This window comes from Agelaius phoeniceus, chromosome 2 (assembly GCF_051311805.1).
Source record: "Agelaius phoeniceus isolate bAgePho1 chromosome 2, bAgePho1.hap1, whole genome shotgun sequence".
In the NCBI taxonomy this organism is placed as follows: Eukaryota; Metazoa; Chordata; class Aves; order Passeriformes; family Icteridae; genus Agelaius; species Agelaius phoeniceus.
In genome coordinates, this window is record NC_135266.1 from 26,482,033 (window position 1) to 26,502,441 (window position 20,409).

Sequence of the window (20,409 nt, forward strand, 5' to 3'; positions counted from 1 at the left end):
AAAAATCTACACAGTGGGTCTCATGGCTGGGCACACGCAGAGATATTTTTCATATTGTAGTAGAAATATATTTGTAAATATAACATATGCTTCTTCATAATGTGTTTAACATTCAACTGAAGCAAAAATTAACAGGAGTGTTTTATTTTGTAAATTAGTAGCCATTACAAAATCAGTGATTTTGCAATTCCTTGAGGCATCCTAAGCAAAAAACAATGATTCAGTTTTTGGTGGTGGTGGATTCTTTCACAGCATTATTGAAAATGAAAAAAATTGTTATGAACTTTGTCTATTAAAGTCACAAGAATTCATGAACTTTTTGCTTGTCTCCCCGATTCCAGATGGAAGACTTCCAGATTTATGAGAAATACTGTCAAAATAAACCTCGATCTGAAAGTTTGTGGAGGCAGTTTTCAGACTCTGTATTTTTCCAGGTATGCTTGCTTGAATCCCTAAAATAATGGTGGCTTTGGTTTTGTTGGGGTCTGGGGTTTTTTGTTTAGTTTATTTTTACTGAACCTTCTCAAGAGCAAATAGCACAAATACTGATTAGTGTCCTGATGAAATCCAACACTGATTACAGGAATGTCAAAGGAAACTCGACCACAAGCTCAGTTTGGACTCATACTTGCTGAAACCTGTTCAAAGAATAACCAAATACCAATTATTGCTGAAGGTAAGTATTACTAAACTATAATGCTAAGCACATTTTGTGCATTTTTTTTTTTTGAATGCTGCTTCTCTCATCCTGCTGGAGGGAAACCTAAGAGTTAATGAGCAGAAATGGAAACACACAAATCTCTGTTCATCAGTTTTCAGCTCAGTTCTTTTTTCTTTCAGTCAATAACTTCTAATAAGCAAACATTGCACAGAGACATCTTGTGTAACTACCTTTGCCCTTAGATTGCAGCTGAAAAGAAGGTGGAAAGTTGATGAGGAGAAAACAGAAGGTCCAAGAAAACCTTGAAACAAAGATGATAGAGTATCTGAAGGACTTCAATTATAGTCACCCCACCTGTATTGCAAGAACTTGCCTTGCTGTACTCTAGGAAATGCACTTGAGAGTGAGCACTGTATGGTGTTTGTATGAAGGATGCTGTTGTGATTCACTTAAATATGCTATACTGAGAGAGCAAAATAACAGCAATATACTACCATAAATTTATTTACAGTATTGTATAACATTTTGCCATATTTGAAATAAGAAATATTTCTCACAAAGACATGTTACAATTCTTGTATTTAACAGTAGCTTAAAAATTCACCTCAAACCAGATTTACTCTGGAGTTAAAACTGAGCTGTTAACAGCCTTTAAAGAATTAATTACTTTAGTCTTGTGTAAAAAGAGGAGACTTATAAAGGTTTTTTACTTAAAATAACTTCCTACAATCCATGAGTAAATTCTTATTTTCATACTGTGAAGTCAGAGGAATTCCACATGAACTTGCTGCTGTGTTTATCTGTATCAAATTGGAAGATGCTGCTTCACCTTCACCAATAATCCCTTTAGAGAAGGGATTCCTTTTTAAATGTGTAGACAATACGCAGTGCAGTAAGTTTAAATCTGTTACTAGCACGACAGGCCTTGCCATAATTAAAAGAGTAAATGAAATTTGACTATGTTTTTAAATTTGTTTTGAAAAGTAACAAATTAAAAGACCCTATCTTTTTGTTAGAGGATTGTTGGCTTGGTTTTGGTTTTTTGGGTTTTTTTGCAATTGTGATGAAAATGATGTTTGCAAAGTTAGTCATGTAAAGTTCTTACATACAGCTTACAAAACCTCTAGATGAACAAAATATATTTGGCTAATGAGCAGGAGAAATGAGAAGTCTTTAGGATCTATTGAGTTCCAGCCACTATTGAACTACCTAGATTATATGGTATAAAGCTCACTTTGCTAACTTTAAATTCACAGAATCATAGAATGGTTTTGGTTGGAAGGGACCTTAAAGATCCTCTCATTCCAACCCCCAGTGTCTAAAATTCAGCGTTAAAATTTGGACATTCCTAGTTGCTACTTTTTCAAAAGCTAGGTAAATGTGTTGTCATTCCCTTGCACTCAGGAAATGCTGAAGTACAGTAAGAACTGTGAAGGTGCTGAAGATCTTCAGGAAGCACTAACATCTATCCTGGGCATTCTTAAAGCAGTTAATGATTCTATGCACCAGATAGCCATTACAGGCTATGATGTGAGTAGCAGTATTTTGCTTACTTTTAACTTTATTTTCATTTCTTTTTTAGCTATATGTACAGCATGCCCTATACTGTGTACTAATAATGAGAAGAGTGTTTTACAAAACATGCCTTTAAACTTAATTGTGTAATGAAAATAATAGGAAAGGGATCTCTTTATACTCTTTTGAAGTTTTCCTGCTATGACTAATATTTTCCTTTGTCTAAGTTGGTTTTTTCTTTGATCTTTGTGTAAAACTACACCCAAAACTTTCAGTTCCCAAAAAAAATAACAAAACCCAAAACAATACATAAGCAGATTTGGAGCAGAGGGGAAGGGGGGAAGAACCAAACAACAAAGCATGTATTTTGCTTCCCTCACTCTACGTGTAGTTCTCTGTGCCTCTGCTACTGGTACTCTTGACTGTAAAATCCTGCCTGAGCAGTGATGGCCAGTGAAAATTATATGGAGAAATTCAACACTGATTTCATTGCATTTCCAAATCCAACATAAACACTCAGATGAGAGATTATTGGGAACAACAGACTTCTAAAGACCTGTTCAGAGCCTGTATTGAAATCTGATGTTATCTCTGTAGTTAGAAATATCACTGGGTTTTTTTTGTTACAGGGAAACCTGAATGAGCTGGGCAAGCTTTTAATGCAGGGATCCTTCAATGTCTGGACTGATCATAAAAAGGGTCACACAAAGGTGAAGGATTTGGCACGCTTCAAGCCAATGCAGCGACACCTCTTCCTCCATGAGAAAGCAGTGCTGTTCTGTAAGAAGCGAGAAGAAAATGGAGAGGGATATGAGAAAGCACCTTCTTATAGCTACAAACACTCCTTAAATGTAAGACACTGATCAGTCCTGATGGTCAGGGTACTGAGGGCTTAGCCTGCAGTAATATTCTAGTTGTATCTGCAAACCTGTGTTGCAGCATTGTACTGGGAACTTCACTCCTTCAGACAAACCTGACTGGTGCTGCAGGTCTGTGTTGTTTTGTGTTGCTGTCTGTCCAGCTGAATGGCAGTTGCATTAATCACACAGAAAACATAGGGAAAGGTAATGTGAAAATCGTGAAGGGTTTGTTGGTCTGGATTTTAAAAGCAACATTTTACAAGTCAGTCTCAATCTAATGTACCTAAACCCTTCTTCCCTCCAAGGTAGCCAGGCTGATACAAAGCACCAAATCTCTTGTCTCCAATACACAGATCACAAATTGTTAACTATTCTTTTCCTTGTGCAAGAAGCCAGATGGGGTTTTCCTTTTCAGAAATAAGGTACCACAGAATACCAGTAGCTTCCCTCTTCTGTTTTTAACATAATTGCAATGCAGTAGGTCAGCTTCTGTTCTCTTTGCTTCCAGATGGCTGCAGTTGGAATAACAGAAAATGTCAAAGGTGATGCAAAAAAATTTGAAATCTGGTATAATGCACGGGAAGAAGTTTACATTGTACAGGTAAATGACATGGCCCTACATTCAAAAAATGAAAAAATTGAGAGAAAGGGAACAGGACCTAGTCCTAAGAAGATCTGGAGATTTCTTTTCCTGTTATATCACTAATAGAGTGTGATGAAGGAAATGTAGAGAAAAGAAAGAAAACCTAAATCATATTTCAATGGAAAGAGACTTGTGGGGGAAAAAATAATCACCTCTTGCAATGTCCATAGAGGAAATTGTATACACCATTACTATGGCTGTCACTGGAGTAGTGGATGGCTTGGGAGATGGGGTTTGACTGCAGCACAGCCTCTGCCTCAGCCTGTTCCAGTTTCTGGTCACAGAAGCACTGGAGAGGGAGCTTTGTCTGTCCCTCTTGAATAATTTCTCTGAGGCTATGCTTTGGCATGTAACTATTTGTGTAATAACTATTCTGTGCTTGATGGCTGATTGTATTTATTTTTGGGTAGGCTCCAACCCCTGAAGTTAAAGCTACTTGGGTAAATGAAATAAGAAAAGTGCTAACAAGTCAACTGCAGGCATGCAGAGGTAAAACACTTTGGAGATTCTCTTCTTTATTTGTCAATTTTTTAAAATCTATTTTTTCTTTGATCTTCAGATCTGCCTGTAGATCTTCCTGTTGTAGGACACAAATTGATTTGAATAGTTCTTTTTCTTTCTTCCATTTCAGAAGCTAGTCAGCACAGGACACTAGAACAAACACAGAGCTTACCTCTACCACTACCAGCATCATCTTGTGCAAGGTAAGTGTGTTGTCACATCATATTGTGAATATACTAATACATATGATTTTCAGCTCTTCATTGCTCCTACCCCTTTATACTGGTCTTTGTGTTTTAAGGTTTTGGTTTAGTTCTCTTCCTACTATAAAGCTGTAAAGCCTGGAGTTTATACATCTCCAGAACTGTTAAACTGAGCAGCAGTGGCATGTGTTTTGCCAATTGATAGAGAATGCCACAAAAATGTCATTTTCTGCACCAGCCAAAATCCCGGTGGTATTATGTGTCTGCTTGTTGAGTAGCTGATTATATACATTATGGTCCAGATAAGAGAGTTTGATGCAACAGCTTTTTTCTTCCTTCACTGTTCTTTTTCTTTACTTTTTCTTCCTTTTCCAATGTCATGTTGCCTTCTTTTTTGTCCTTTTCACAGCAGTATCTTTTCTCTGTCTCTTGTTCTTTTACTACAATTTTTTTTTTAACTGAAGTAATGTGTAATTTCTCCAACATCCCAGTTTCTGGATGAACTCTTTTCTTCTTTTCTCTGTCCTTCACCATACCAACCTATATATTCTTCTGTTCCCATCTATTGTTCTGCCCTTGCCTGACACCTCCCTTTAATCCTCTGCTACTCAGTCTGGTTTTTCACATGTGTGGGTATATACCTATCCACAAGCCCATGTGCTCATGTCCATATGGTGTGTGCTCAAATATATATTGGTAACTCTCTGCCCTGCATTTCTGATGCATCTACTTTTTGGTCAGGGAGAATTTCCCAGATACATTGGATTTGTAAAAGCCTGTGATTGGATTGATTGTCTTCATTCTCTTGTAATAAACAGTCCTTCACGAAACCACATCAGAAATACCAAAAAAACGGAGGAGAAAAAAGCTGATCTCACAAGTCTAGAAGGTTGTGGCACTACAGTAGCACCAAAGTATCCTGAGAAAGGCAAAGGTGAGTTTGCCCATACATGTTGTGGTCTTTAATTGCAAGGAGCATGCCTGCACTGCAGATGCACAGGCAGATCCACCAGCAGAGTAGCCATGGTAGTGCAGGGGAGCCAGCAGGACTCCTGAACTGGCAGGGCTTTGCTGTTTTCAGCCCTAGGGCAGCCCACCCACAAAGTGCTGCTGGTCCCATCTGCCCTCAGCTTGGGATTGATTTCTGCACTCCAGTGTGTGGTGTGGACAGGCCCAAAGCCATCTTGAATGGATGGTGGCCAAAGGCAGGTGGGAACTCTTTGTTCCGAGGCCAAAGTCTGCAGTAGGTCTTCTCTTAAAGCTGCCCAGCTTCTCAAGGGTTCTCTTTCTCTGAAAAAAAATCTTGGCATTACTTGACATAAGAGGGAATTTTTTTGTTCTTTTTTTCTCTTTAATTTTTTTTCCCATCATGGTAATTATTTATTGAACCACTGGTAGTGCAAGCCCTTGCACAGGAAGAACAACTGGACACTTGCGTTGTACCTGGACTTTCAGTTGTCCCTTCTCATTCTAACAAGCAGGTTCCCTGGCATAGCTGCAAATGACTTTTTGCCTTGATCTTTTCATGGCCTTCTCCCTTTTCTTTCTGTGTCTCTCTCTTCCTTTGTAGACAACACTAGCTCTACCTCAGAATGCTCTGTACTGTCAAAAAAGCGCTTTATGCTGCAGGGCTTTACTAACCTCAAAAGTCAGAAAGGTAACTTAAAAAAAAGGCTAGAGTGTTTTCTGTGTAAGGCTGTAATTGAAGCATCACCCTGTGTGTGTGTGTAGTGTGATAGGTTTTCAGTGTGCACACTAGCTTGTTCTTCCAAGGTCAAGCTAGGTTCCTTAGTCGGTGCCTCTGACAGGGAGATTTCAAGGGAAGCCAGCTCCAGAGTGGGAGGGGGAGATGCAGCTATGGAAAACTGGGGCTATGGAGAGGCAAGAGAAGGAGTGTGGTTTCCACACTCACTGTCAAGGCCAAGGATGAGGTTTATAGTTCCCCATTTCTGTAGAAAAACTAGAGGAAGGAAATTGTCTTCTGACCAGACACCTGCCCTGCTCCTAGCTTCAGTGGATCTGCCCCAAATGCACTTGTACTTGGCAAAAAGGAATCAAGGTGATTCTGTGAAGGTTTTATAGAGGATTTTTTATTGGCATCCTTGCTAACAAAATTCTCAAAGCATAAATAACTACAGCAGAATATGTCTGACAATGTTGTTTTGCTGGATAGAAATATAAGTAAGAATTTCCTCTTCTTCCAGAAATGGTCTTTGCCTCTTTTTTCCTAAAACAGGCAAAAGGTGTTTGTGACTTTTCTTGCTTCCTCCTGCCAAGTAATCTCACTGGTACAGTCACTACTTCCTTTGAAGAGCTGTCTTTGAACAGTCTGAAATGCATTAAGATGATGGCACTTGAGCATGGTATTTTTTTCCCTGTCAGAATGCCTGTTTAAAACCCAATTACCTTTGAGTTCTTTCTGGAGACACTCTAGGGTGGTTTATCTAATGCTATTGAGGTGAGCACTAATGTCCCATGCTTGCCTTGACAGAAACTCCATCTCCTTCTGCTAAAAGCCAGACATTGCCAATGATCCTTCTTACAGGACCAGGTATTGCTGTAGCACTAGATTTACACAAAAATGATTGCTTAATTTGGTAATGTTTGTCTGAAATTGAAGTTAATTGTATTCAGTTGATGCCTAGTCAATTTAGGAAAGTTTACATATATTTCCATCTATTACTGTAAAATAAATTTCTCCATTTATCTTCAAATATCTACTTGTAAATAGTTAATTCCTTCTGCTGCCATGCACCAGTGACAGCTAAAAATTATTACAGAAATCCACTTATTTTCCAGTGTAAACTCAAAGGTATTTAGCATGCAATCCATCTATTCTCTTTTTTCCAGTTCTTCAATATCTCTCTTCTGTGTTTTTTACCTATTCATCCTCCTGCAGCTTCTCCTACCAGTCCTGACAAAAAAGCCAAACGGCACGAAGTAGTGAGTGACCCAACTCCTTTTGGTTTAAGAGGTACAGTGATGCCACTTGTACTCCACAAGTACCCACATATCCCTCGTGTAACGTTACATCAGAGTGCTGAGAATACCTGTGTGATGCTGCTGTGCGTAGGAGTATTGACATCAGCTATGTTTTTCCAAGTGGATCTATATATACTGGTTTTGATAGCACAACTGGTTGAAGTTTTACCTTGGTTTAAATAAAGTAGCATGTGGGTAACTAGTTTTTAGAAGACAGGGGGAAAGAGATCTGTTGCTGAAGAGAGAGCCAGAAGTCTTGTGTTTAATGGAATTATAGGGCTCTCCAGCTACTCTGCCACCATGGTTTTCCAAGTGTCTTGTCTTGTCTGTGGAAATGGTGCAAGCTCAGCTGCTGTGCTGGGGAAACTGCAACACCATTCACTTGCAGAGCAGCAGGCAGTGTATTGCTGGGCTAGACAAGTGCAGAAACACCACAAGGGTGCATATGAGAGTTACAAGGTTATTCTTCTGCAGGCAGCAGGCAAAACTCAGAGATCTCCAGGCACTATGGAAATCCTGAGGGCCCAAAAATGTCTGAAAGAAAAGTGTGCTCTATGGCCTTTTCCTCAGGTGCTGGAATTTTCCAAGGTAGAGAGTCCTAGATCATTGCTGATTTACAGTAAAATTATTGTGTCCTTGGAACAGGTTTATCTGGTTTGGTGTTCTGTCCAATCTAGAGTAAGAAGCATCTTACTTTATGAAAAACTGCTAAGTAAATCAATTTAAAACATCTACTAACTCCTCCTTCTGTCTTGCACTTTCCAACCTCTTTTCTTTATCTCTGGCACTTTATCTCTTCTCCTTCCTCTCAAAGAGGGATAAGCAGGGAGCTGACCCAGGCATTTTGGGATGAAACTGTGCCAGGTGATGGCCACAGCAGAGCTCATGGCCCCCATTCATTTCCTTTCACTGCTGTATCGCTCTGATTTATGCTGAGCTCAAGGAATATGAATTAGTGTCAGAATTACATGTTGTAGGCTGATCATAGCTCTTTGAAGAAACCTGTTAGATTATTTCTGAAGAGAAGCAGTTAATGAATTCTTGGTTTCCCTGGCATCATTATATCTAAAATAATTTCTGAATAACCTTGTCATTTCTCAGGAGTGTCTACCCTTTTCCTACCTTCCCTGCCTTTATAGGGAGCTCTGATGTAGTCCCACCCTGGAGAACACACACACACAGATGAAATGTACATGCATCATTTCAGTCCCATAGTTTGCTAATGTGAATTCTACCATTATTGACCACCTCCCTTCCCAGCAGGAGATGGGCTTTTATAGAGACTTGTTAATTGTAGAGTGCCAGCTTGTATCAGGAGGAGTATCCTTGGTATGGCAAGATCAGGCCAGTCTGCTCTGAGCACATCAGCACAATATAAAAAAAGAAAGATGCTGAGGAAAAAGAGCTGTTACCCAAAATGTACCCAAGCTGTTACCCAGTGAGTATGAGGTTACAGGCACTTAGAGTGATTTTACTTTCTTTTTCTTCTGTGCAACCCATTGGTACTGTTTCTAATGAGAGCTTGGAACAATTAGGAGAAAACAAGTTTTTTTTTGTTACATTGTTCCTAACTTAGAAATAACAGAAATGGTTTCAGCTTTGTCCAACAAGCCAACTACAAGATGTAAGATTCCAAGGAAATTTTCATGGAATACAGCAGAAATTTATTACTCAGTTTCTTCACAGAAAGAAGTTCATTCTTAACCCTCAACAGGGCCAAATGGGTCAGTACTTCCAATCTTGTGCAGGTCACTCAGCAGCATAGGAAAGGTAAAAGTCCCACTCTGTTTGGTGTGCTCTGGGTGTGATTCCTTTCTATGACTTCTTTGGCTTTATTCTGATGCTGCTCAGGTTTTTCCTAATGCACTGGCATGACCAGTTGTGTGCAAATGTCTCAAGAGCAGTGCAAAGCAAAAATGCTGGTGCTTTCTCAATTCAACTAATAGTTACATAAAATGGAAGGTTTGTTCTTCCTTTCATTCTTTTCATTGAATTTCACTGTTGTTACTATTTGGCTTGGAACAAAATCTTGCTTACAAATACTTGTCTCTTTTATTCTGACTTTTTTTCATTATAAGCTCAACACATTTATTAGCAGCTGCTGAACTCGGTGTAAAACATCCCACTAATAAAACCTAATGTACCTAATTTAGAAGAGGATTTTGTTCAATCTGGATATGATTCAGCTTTATGAATAAATTAAATGCTTCACCCTGAGAGAGAAAAAGCAGTAAATGACAGGCAGGAGATTGTTGTTGGGTGTTTGGTTCAGTGACTTAACACCAAGATAGTTCAGAGCACTTTTTTTTGTGTCAGCCTGAACACTTAAATATTGGGCTGCCTTGTCAGGTGAAGTACAGAGTGCTTGTAACTTGTGTGGAATTTTTTGACAGTGTGAAGGAGACAATGCTTATCTATCCCTTATTCCAGTAAGCTGGTTAGGTTGCTTTGGGTGACAACCCTGTTTGTTCAACCTTTTCCCAACAAGTGTATATTGGTGTCTTCTGCTTCCTCCCAAGAAAAAAAGATTATCTATCCCTCATTTATCTTTGTATAACATATATTTATTATACAAATATTTTTATTTATTTGCTTTTCAGTTGGAAATTTGCATTCTCTCCATTAATTTCCCTTTACATAAATCCAAAGGGCTAAATTCACTGCCAATGCATTTCCACAACTCTCCTTACTTGGATGGAAGCAGGCCAGCTTTTGCCAGCAGTGAATTTCACCCAGTGACTGTAATAACCTCCCTGTGTCAGTTTTTCTCCTGTTCATGTTGAGCTTTTCAGTGGGGAGAACATTTCTCCCAGTCAGTGGCTCAGTTAACTGTTGGCTGTTCCTTCCCCAAGGCTGGGCCAAACCATCCCATTCTCTTGATGCATCCGAAGAAAATGACGGCTGGTCTAGTGCCGAAGAAGCGCTGAATTCATCGGATGCGGAGGAAGAAGGAGCGGGAGGGGCAGGCGAGATCAAGCTGGTAACCAGGAATGCTTTCCTATGGAGCTGAGCAAGGGCTGCCAGCACAGTGTGCGAGGGGGGATACAGGAGTGCTTTGGAAGCTGCAGGAGGGACAGTGTCTGCCTTGAAATGCTCAGCTGGGCAGTGTTCCCAGGGCAGTGGAGAGAACTCCTTCTCTCAAATCAGCCTGGTGTTTGTACCTTGGAGGTCCCTCTGTGCCTTTGCACACCTGCAGCCCAGCGAGTCGTGGCTGCCTGTGCCATGATGCAGCAATCAGGTGACAACAGCTTCAGTGACCATGTCAATACAGATGCCATGGCGTGCATTTGCCAGGTTTTCTGCTTCTTTTGGTTTTATTTTCTGTAGCCATATGAATTAATTGTTGTAGTGGGAACATTTCACTGAATGTTTTCCAGGATATGAAAATTAATGTATTGAATTTGCATGTAATCAATCAGTAGAATTTTAATTCCCCAGTATGTATATTTTCACCATCTTCAGCATGTAGGTACATGGGGAAGAAGGGAAAAGTATTATAATTACATAACAAAAGCTGCAACATACCTTAAAGTACTCAACAGAAATAATTTGTTTTCTTTCCTCTTGTGTGCATTTAGACTCCTGGTAAATATACAGTTGTGACTGATTATGACAAAGGAGTTTCTGAAGAATTTACAGTGAAAAGTGGAGATCTAGTTCAACTGATTCGTGAAGGGGAGGATGGACTTTGGTACGCAGATCTGTGTTTGGAAATTTTTATACGCAGAACTGTGTTTAGAAGGCAGATGTTTAGGGCAAAACTTCCAAAGGCATCAAATGAACAAGTCTGACTTCTAATTTTTTATATTTTCTTTTTAGGTTTGTAAAGAACCTGAGCAGTGGTAGAGAAGGTTGGATTCCAGCAAGCAATCTGCTGATGCTCATAGGCAACTCAAAATCAGCTCAATCTTTAAGCAGCTCTGGTAGGCTATATATTTTAACTGAGATGATTGTCTCTTTGAAGATTCCTATTATCAAAGAAAGTAATGAAAAACAACCACTATATAATATTTTCTTGTGTGTTTTTTCTCTACCTTTCTTTTCCCAGAATCAGGCACTGCCTCCAGCAATTTGAGCACATCATCAAGTTGCAGTGATAGCTGCAATGTCAGTAGCACCAGCTTCTCTGACATTAAAGGCTAATATGACATGATTATCCCACCTCCCTGGAAGGTAAATCTGGAGATTGTAATTTACTGCAGAGTTCTGGACATTGGACTTCATTGGAGAACCACCAGTACTGTGCTGCCAGCTCTGACTATTTTTAGTGGTGGCTTTTACAGGTTCTCCCAGAGGATCCCAATGAAAAGTGCATGGAATGTGAAGTTGTAAATAAAAGTTAAATGATTTGAAATAGGATTTTGTAGAGGTTTTCTGCTCTGAAGAGCTGTTAGCATCAAGCGTGTTTTCTCCTTGACACACGATCAGGTTTCTGCAGAACTGTATCTTTATGTAACAGCCAGAATCTGAATGTGAGCAAACAAAATGTGTTCAATGCTAAATGCTCATTGTAAACAAATAACATAGCAATCACTGTACAGGATAGGTATGAGGAAAATAAATCCAAGTTTACAATTTCTTCTCCCCAAGAAACCCTTTCTCCAAGGACATACCTCGGTCAATGCAGCAAATGGGACTCCCATGGCAACCAGGAGGGAGGTTTGGTCCTCCCTTTCCTCTTGGATTTTCAGGATATTCTTCTGCTCCCTAGAGGCTGGGATGCAGACATGACCAATTCACTGGCCACAGCAACATCAAGAGAAACTATTACTTTTTCCCTTCCAACGTTTTAGTGACATGTGCAATAGAATAGCCCTTTTTTTTTGTTTGGCCTCACAACCAAATTCTTTACCGAGATCACTGTTTACATAGCCTTGGCAATTCAGTAGTATATTTTTCCTTATGCAGGTGCACAATGAAACACTAATGTTCTTATTCACTAAATGATTTTTTAATAAACAGTAATTGCATGGTTACTTTCAGCTCTCACAACATGCAGTTACAGGCAGAGGAAACTATTGTAACCGCACTATGGGCCAAGAGCCTTCCTTCAAACAAACCTATGAGGGCTAGAAATCCAACATAGTTTTAGTCCACAGTGTTTGTTCCAGATTAATTGAAAGATAAAAAAAACCCAATTACATAATTTTTCTATAGAAGTGGAGCACAGGAGAAAAAAAAATAAAGAGTCAGATTTATATCACAGATGAATATTTTAAAGTTTTTTAAAGGAAGGGTGATGCTAAATTTACCATTTTTCAGGGTATGATGCAAGCCAATGTTGTAAATTTTCACATAGTCAGACATTCTTTGCACACCATCCTTACAAACAGTACAAAACTAAGTGCATATATACAATACTGTATTCATTCCTGTCCATCTCTCAAATATTTTTGCTTCTATGAAAACAGGTTTTTAACTGATTCATGCACCAAATTATTTTCAAATAATGGGGACATGAAGAGCATAACTTTTCAGAAGCACTAAGCACAGCAGATTATGTCAATGGGAACTGTTGTTAATCATCAGACTCACTGATGGCTGAGCCCTGAATTCTCTCTTTATGCCAGAATTTTATGTTTTAGAGGCTTCAGATTAAATGACAAACACTCCTTGGAATGATGCAGAAGCAACCCTACCCCAGAGGCAATCAAAATGCAGCTGGCCACGGTCAGCACAAATTGAAGCATGTATATACACACACACATAAATGTATGCACAGATACATGTGCATGTATGTGCTTGTGTGTATATATCTGCCTGTGTAGATATGTATATGTGTGTAGATATGATGTATCAATGTAAAAGATGTATTTATAGTCTTCATGCTGCTGAATGTGTCACTTTACAATTCATAAATACTTAGTTTTCTTGCAGTACTGCAATATAAATGCTGATCAGGGTTTTACTTCAGGCATCTTTTTCAATATGGAAATCCTCTGGTCTTTTTTTTTAATTATTCCATATAATACTGTGCTGACCAGGAATATTTAGTCTGATATTTAACAAAGGAGTAGCAACATGAGATTCAGCTTTTCTTCATCTATGTAAGTTATTTTGTAAATTATCTGTAACATAATTTACTTATATATTGCTGTCATTGCTTGGATGAGACTGTTGTTTCATTTCTCACTGCAGCCTCATTTGTGTTATTTCAATGGTTTTTCCACATCACTGCACTTTAATACAACCCATTTCACCATTTCCTTTTTTACTGCTGTTGTGAATTAGAAGTTCAAAGTCAGAGGTCTCTACTGTAATTAATTTGAATAAATTTCAGCGCTTCTTGCTGAATGCCTTTATATAGACATGCTCTGGGGTTTATTTTGTCTCACAGTCTTGAAAGGTTTTTATGGGTATCATATTAAAACAGAGAGAGGTTCTAGGATTTGGAACAGAAAACCAGGTCTGTGTATTCAAATCCTCAGCCTGCTTATGCTGGCACCATCTCAGAAAAACACCATTTCACCTTAGTGGTCATGTCTCACTTAGAATCATGTGCCTGGCACTAGGGAGTTAAAACCTTGTCTTCAGGCTGAGGATAAAAAATGAAAGTCAGTGCCAGATAATTGGATTGATTCCCTTTTTCCCACACACCCTTTTCTGAAAGAAGGCACATCATTGTTGAGTTTTCCCAAGGAAAGCCATGTATCCATGGATCCTCTGGTACTAGCAGAGCAAGTTAGAGGTCTGCATCTGGACATGGCTGGGTGAGAAACAAGACACCACGTTCACCCTTGATGCATCTGAAGAGGAACATGCTTGTACATGCAGTGATTGATGACTTTAAGCACCACCATGCCATGCCAGGTGAATTTCATACTGACTGGAGTGATTTGGGCTGAGCTGTTGGCCATGTGCATTACACAATCCAGTCATGGTGTTTTACTGAGACTTGATTGCTTTTTGTTTAGTCTTGATCTTGTGATCATAACAGCTCCCTCTGTAATAGGTAGTCCTACTTTTCTGAGCAAGAGGAGGTCCAGCCTTTTTGAGAAAAGAATGAAAGAATTCCAGCCCAAATGTACCTTAGTATAGAGTAAAACGAAAGGGTTTTCCATATAAAAACCTAATAATGATTGGTTTCTTAGATCACTCTCTCAAAGTTGGGGCACAAACTGTTTCATAGATACAGAAGCAGTTTGCTAGCTGGAATACAAAACATTTCCTCCACCCTGCACAGATGTTGCCATTGAGCAAAACCAAGGAAGTTGTACCATAACTCATTTACATCACCTAACTCAAAATGACAGGAACTCCCATTCCCCCTCTCAGTGATGTGTTAGATGTTACTATGAACTCCTCTATTTCCACACAAGTCCCCAGAATTAGCAGCCTCCCTAGATGTGGGTGGCAAGAACCAGATCTGCCTGGTATGATGAAGCTACCCAAATTCAGGGGTATTCAGGTAAAAGTAATCAAATCCCTCATTAAGGATGCAGGAATAGAAGAGATAAATTCTGTTGTTCACTAAGACTTTGTGTAAACTTGTGTTTAGAGATTGTATTACCAAAATAAGACATTTAACTACTGAAGTGCCTTCTCTGGGCATTCATTTGAAAGGAGGTGAATTTTTATTTATTCCCAATCCAGTGGCAGGACAGCGAGGTCCCCAGCTACATTTAAAAGTATTGGATTATGGATTTGCTAGTGGTGCTGTTGTAGCTGTCATGGCCTCAGTCAAGAAAAGATTTTCAGCAGAATTAGTATCTCTCATTACCAACTGAGATATGTGGCATTAAACAGACAAACTTTGGAGCATACTGCCTTTATTATATTTTTCTTCCTTTATTCTCTCTCTATTTTCAGATATCCATCTCAAACAGTGAAAGAACAGAAAAAAATAACCTACATCAAAATTTAAAAAAGACAATGTTAAGCTCGTATTCAGAGCTTGTCACAAAAAAAGTCTTCCCATCTTCTCTTTCGTCTTTGTGAGAAAAGTTGGGGTACAGAACTCTGTTAGACAGGCAGGTAGTTTTCTCCAAGAACGTAGTTCTATTTTGAGGTCTAAATCTCAAATAATTTACTTTAAATTTTAGCAGCATAATACTGATATATTTATAGATTAGTTTAACAGAAATTATTAACTTGCTCAAAGTCTTTGCTTTTAGTCAGTCTGATAAATGACTGGTGGCAAGTTGCTATTGTAAATTCAAAAAGCAGATTAACCCTAAAGCTTTCTTACCTAGATACAGTTTTGGCAGCTTACTCAAATGATCTCTGATAGCCTCTTCAAAATGGAATTAATATTGATTTGTTTTTTAAAATTGTTTCCTGGTGAGAAAACTCATGTTGAAATGACCAATGACTTGTTTGATCAGATCAAACTTCCCAGTTCCCAATAGCTTCCATAATTATCTTCTCTTCAACCCAAAACATGAAACTAAAACCAACAAAATTGTAAGAGTACTTATTTTAAAAATGTCAGCAGAAAACAAAGCAAATATAAAGAAGGACATGTTCTGAGCATCATCATGTGTTCAGGCTCATGTTTCTGCTTTAGATTTTATTTTGTATTACAAACATTTTTCATGTTTAATTTTCTAATTTTTTACTTTTTTAAATAAAAAACATCGGCACATCAAAAAAACATCCTAAATCATATTTTTAAAAGAGCTGTTCCCAGACTGATTCTAGTAGCACCCATGAGCAGCAGAGGTACATGTTTGCATTAATATATATTAATTTTTAATTGAACAGTAGTTCATTTTTGTTGGAATTGCTCAGAAAACATAAGCCAAAGCTGATGGCAGCACTGGCAAGGAGATTTCTACAGCAGAGCTACGGAGGAAATCTCATTAACTAGAGCACGACTGCACAAGAAGGAAAACAAAGTAACACACAGGGATCTTCTAGGGAAGAAAAACAAACTGTTTGCTCCTCTGGCTGGTGACACGGTTCAACCCCAAAGAGGACATGACCATGCAGCTGCTCACTCCCTCCCACCCAGTGGGCTGAGGAGGAGAACCAGGAACAGAAAAGTAAAACCTGTGAGTTAAGAACACTTTAATAACTGGAACAAAGTAAAATGTAATAATAGTATTGATAATAAACTGATGATATTACTACTAGTAGGAGAGAGAAAGAAAAAAAAAATCAAACCAAACCAAAAAAGGACAAGTAATGACTATGCAATTGCTCATACCATGCAATTGCTCATACCATGCAATTGCTGATGACCAGTGCCCAGCCCAGACCTGAGCAGCAATCACCCCCCTTCCAGTTTATATACTAGGCATGACTTCTAAGAAAGGAATATCCTTTGGCCAGTTTGGGTCATCACTCCTGGCCATACTCCCTTCATGGCTTCTGCTGCAGCTCCTCACTGGCACAGCATGAAACTCAAGTCCCTCACTTAGGGTAAGCACTACTGAGCAACAGCCAAAATATCAATGTGTTATCATTATTATCACACTGAATCCAAAATCCCAGCATGGCACTGAAGAAGAAAATTATCTCTGTCCCAGCTGAAACCAGAACAGTATCCAACCTTTATTCCATACCACTTGTGTCATGCCAGGTTGCACACTTCCAAATACCCGATCACCTTTCCCATCTTTTGCTGGATATTCACACAGATACCATTCTCTAAGTCTATAGGCCATGCTTATGAAAGTCCACTGAATTCATTCAATCCATGACCCCAGTCCTCATCTTTCATAATAATTTTTCAGGACAGAAAAGATGGCACGTGATGTTGGATTGTTGCATGTTGAAACCAGTTCTGATCCCATCATCACTGTGCCACCACCATTGCATGATGTGAAGAGGGGACCCTTCCTTTGAACATCCAATGCAGCACAAGTAGCCAGGGTGCCAGGAGGAGCTGTGCTTCTGTACCAATCACTTCCAAAGCCACGTCAGCACCTTCATAAGCTGCCAGTAGCTCTTCATCAGTTACAGTATAGTGGGCTTTCCATCCTCTGGAGTCAGTGTGACTCCATAAGGATCAGTCTTGAGTCTCCCCTGGTACTTTCTGCCAGAGGCTCCAGGTAGGACTGTCTCCCCCTGTCTGTGGTGTGCAGCACATTCTTTACATCTTGCCTGTTCAGACTGGCTCAAGGGCTACAGCATGAATATCTCTTGCTTGACTGGTCCAGAGGCTTGTTGCTCAGGGCCCCAGCTGAAATCATTCTTCCTGGACACTTGGGAGAGATGACAATCAGACTGCAGTTTGGAATCTGCATTCTCCAGAAATGTGCAGCCCCTTAGAAAGCTTCTATTTCTTTCTTGTTAGTTGGTGGAGATATAGCTGTTCTTTTATGATCACCTCCGTTGGGATGTGGCAACACCCTTCTCACTGCTGTATTCCCTAAAGCTGCATCTCCTGTGCAGGTCCCTTGACCTTTACTTTGTTTTATGGCAAAACTCGTTCAGATTGAGTTAGACTATTTTCTTCCCTTTCTCAAAGACTTCTGCTGTATTGCCCCACACAGTGATATCATCACTGCACTGCAGGTGTTCCAGAGCTTCACCCTGTTCCGCTGCCTCTGGATCCATCCGTGGCAGATGGTGGGGCTGTGCTGCCACCCCCGGGCAGTCAATTTCAGGTGTACTGGACACCCCTCCAAGTGAAATCAATTGGAGTGTGAGTAGCCCCAGTGCTCCTTAGCAGAATTTGAGTAGCTTCAGAGCCTGTTGCTGGAATCTGAATCCGTTTCCTCCCTCGAGCAGTAGTGCCTGTCATGGGGACTGGGGCTGGTGTAAGTATTAACAATTCCCAGTAGATGGCTCCCGAAATACGAAGGGAACACACAGGGCTAGTTTCGCAGCCAGCGGTTCTTATCAGATCAAAAGCCGATACGAGGAAGTGCAAGAGAACCCAGGCCCCGAAGGCGACAGACACCAAAACAGCAACAAATGCTGCAAGTAAGGTATTGCTTAACACAGCCCTGAGAACAAGCACAACCACTCTGGTGCCAAATAAATCAGCATTGTGAGCAGTGACTATTAAACCAATGCAATGAAGGCTTTTAACAAACTTGTTTTAGTACTCTCTGGTCAGAGCAGTCATCATCTCAACTTTCCAGGCCCTATGTTGAGCACCAAGGAGACTTCATGGTTTAATCCCAGACACCAAGTACCAGGCAGCTGCTCAATGCCAACCTCCCCATGAGATGAGGAGAATCAGGAAAAATGGGTTGAAATAAGAACAGTGTAATAATTGAAGCAAAATAATAATACTAATCTAATAATATTAGTAGTATAAAAAGCAGAGACACAGAAAGAGAAGAAAACAAAAAAACAAGAGAAACAAGCGATGTACAATACAATTGCTCACCACTCACTGGCCAATGCCCATCCTACTTCCAAGCAGTGATCATCCCCTCCCAGCCCCAGTTTATACACTACATATAAATGTATAAACATGTATATAAGCATGGCATTCTATTGTATGGACTATCCCTTTGGCCAGTTTGGGTCGCCTGTCCTGGCTATGCTCTCTCATTGCTTTTTGTGCAGCTCAGCACTGGCAGAGGATGAGACACTGAAAACATCCTGACAGGAGAAGCCCTGCTCAGCAACAGCTGAAATATCAATGTGTTGTCCTTATCCTCACACTGAATCCCAACCACAGCACTGTACAAGCTACTGAGAAGAAAATCACCTCTATGCTAGCTGAAACCAGGACATTTGGGGCCTAAGACTGCAAGGAAGGGAGAACCCTCCTTTAAAAACACAGCTCTTTAAGCAATGAACAGACCCAGCTGAAGTTAGTAGGAAACACCTGTGTGATGAGATCTGTCAGTACACAGTTCTTAAACAAAGAGTTGGAATGTAGTCCTGAAGTGCTGAATCCTCAGTGACCCTTCTCAGGTTCATCCTGATGGAGCCTAATTGCATTCATTTTCTTGGAAGAAGGATGGTCCCCATATGAACTGACCCTTGTTCCCAGCACTTGGGCTTCTTCCAGGGCTCTAAAAATAACTGTTTGGCTGTTTTCCCAAGAAATAAAAGCAAAACCTTTCAGGTTTAAGGGATGTCGGCAGAGGAAGGAAGACAAAGATAAAATCCTGCATCAATCTTGTAAGGATGTACAGAATCTGCACATCATGAAGAAGGTGGAGGTTGCAGAGGTGCTGTGATGCCACTGCAGAGTGGCAGCCACCCCCCATCCCTGGCAGGGAGATGCCCACCCTGTGTGAGGAAATAAAGGCAGTGGGGGGCATAGGTGCAGACTCAGCCTGGCCTCAGGCAGAGAAGGCAGAACTTCATTCTCTGATCTGCATGACTCACGCAGATAGGTGGGGCTAGATCATTCCCAAGAAGATGAGATAAAAAGAAATTTTCAAGATTCATTTTGGTCTTGCTAATCTGAAAATGGATTTGCTATTTTCAACTCCCTGCCACAGGCAAGTGAACAAGGCTGTGTTGGCAGACTGAGAGGTATGGAGAGGGTTCCAAAAATGCAGCAAAGGGCTGCTGTAGTTTCTTTTGCATTCCAGTAACTGGCTTCCTTCCTCTGCCTGGGTCAGGACATGCCCAGGAACTGGGCTGCTGGGAATTAGCCAGGCTGTGATCCAGAGAAGTGCCTGGATACTGCCTCTTGGGAAAGTGATTTCAAAGCAGAATATCCAGCTGTGTGTACTGCCCCCAAACAACAGGACTGCATGGAAACAACAGCCAGGAGCCTGACTTGCCTAAGCAATCACAACTTCTGCAAGGAGTTATGCTGAGCATTGGCACAAAGTAAAAATCCAGCAGTTGATTTCCTTTGCTGTAGCATTCAGATGCAGGGCTGACCCTCCTTCCTTTCCAGGCAGGAAGGGGAGAACAGCCTGGAAAACAGTCCAGCCTTCAGCTAATGCTCCACTTCTCATAGACAAACATGCTCTTTACCTTGCTGCTATCTTAAGTAAATATTTCCCCAAGAATGTTGTCAGCTTTCCAGTCTGATGCCATTAATTGATTTCCATTAAATCAGGGGACTGTTTATGTTCCAGATAAAGCACTGTCTGCAGAGTGACCCCTCAAGCCCTGGTAGCTCCTAGTGAAGTACAACATGGATCAGCTCAGTGCCACTTCCAGCTGGTACAACCT

General features: G+C 40.2%; 1 protein-coding gene across 10 annotated transcripts in view; it reads left to right on the top strand.

Annotated features, from left to right (window-relative positions):
- Nucleotides 1-13,667, top strand: part of MCF2L (MCF.2 cell line derived transforming sequence like) — a 156,319-nt gene extending 142,652 nt beyond the window's left edge. For 5 of the 10 annotated variants that reach the window (XM_077173335.1, XM_077173338.1, XM_077173341.1 and 2 more), the window contains 15 exons: nucleotides 342-434; nucleotides 584-676; nucleotides 2,066-2,191; nucleotides 2,806-3,027; nucleotides 3,545-3,637; nucleotides 4,090-4,168; nucleotides 4,311-4,383; nucleotides 5,202-5,317; nucleotides 5,954-6,040; nucleotides 6,875-6,934; nucleotides 7,283-7,357; nucleotides 10,218-10,345; nucleotides 10,944-11,056; nucleotides 11,185-11,288; nucleotides 11,414-13,667. In XM_077173335.1, the coding sequence (XP_077029450.1) occupies nucleotides 342-434; nucleotides 584-676; nucleotides 2,066-2,191; nucleotides 2,806-3,027; nucleotides 3,545-3,637; nucleotides 4,090-4,168; nucleotides 4,311-4,383; nucleotides 5,202-5,317; nucleotides 5,954-6,040; nucleotides 6,875-6,934; nucleotides 7,283-7,357; nucleotides 10,218-10,345; nucleotides 10,944-11,056; nucleotides 11,185-11,288; nucleotides 11,414-11,508 (1,557 nt within the window). In that variant the 3' untranslated portion in view covers nucleotides 11,509-13,667. The remainder of the gene's footprint in view (nucleotides 1-341; nucleotides 435-583; nucleotides 677-2,065; nucleotides 2,192-2,805; nucleotides 3,028-3,544; nucleotides 3,638-4,089; nucleotides 4,169-4,310; nucleotides 4,384-5,201; nucleotides 5,318-5,953; nucleotides 6,041-6,874; nucleotides 6,935-7,282; nucleotides 7,358-10,217; nucleotides 10,346-10,943; nucleotides 11,057-11,184; nucleotides 11,289-11,413) is intronic. The other 5 variants (XM_077173342.1, XM_077173343.1, XM_077173336.1 and 2 more) reach the window with 4 other exon arrangements.
- The last annotated feature ends 6,742 nt before the right edge of the window (nucleotides 13,668-20,409 follow it).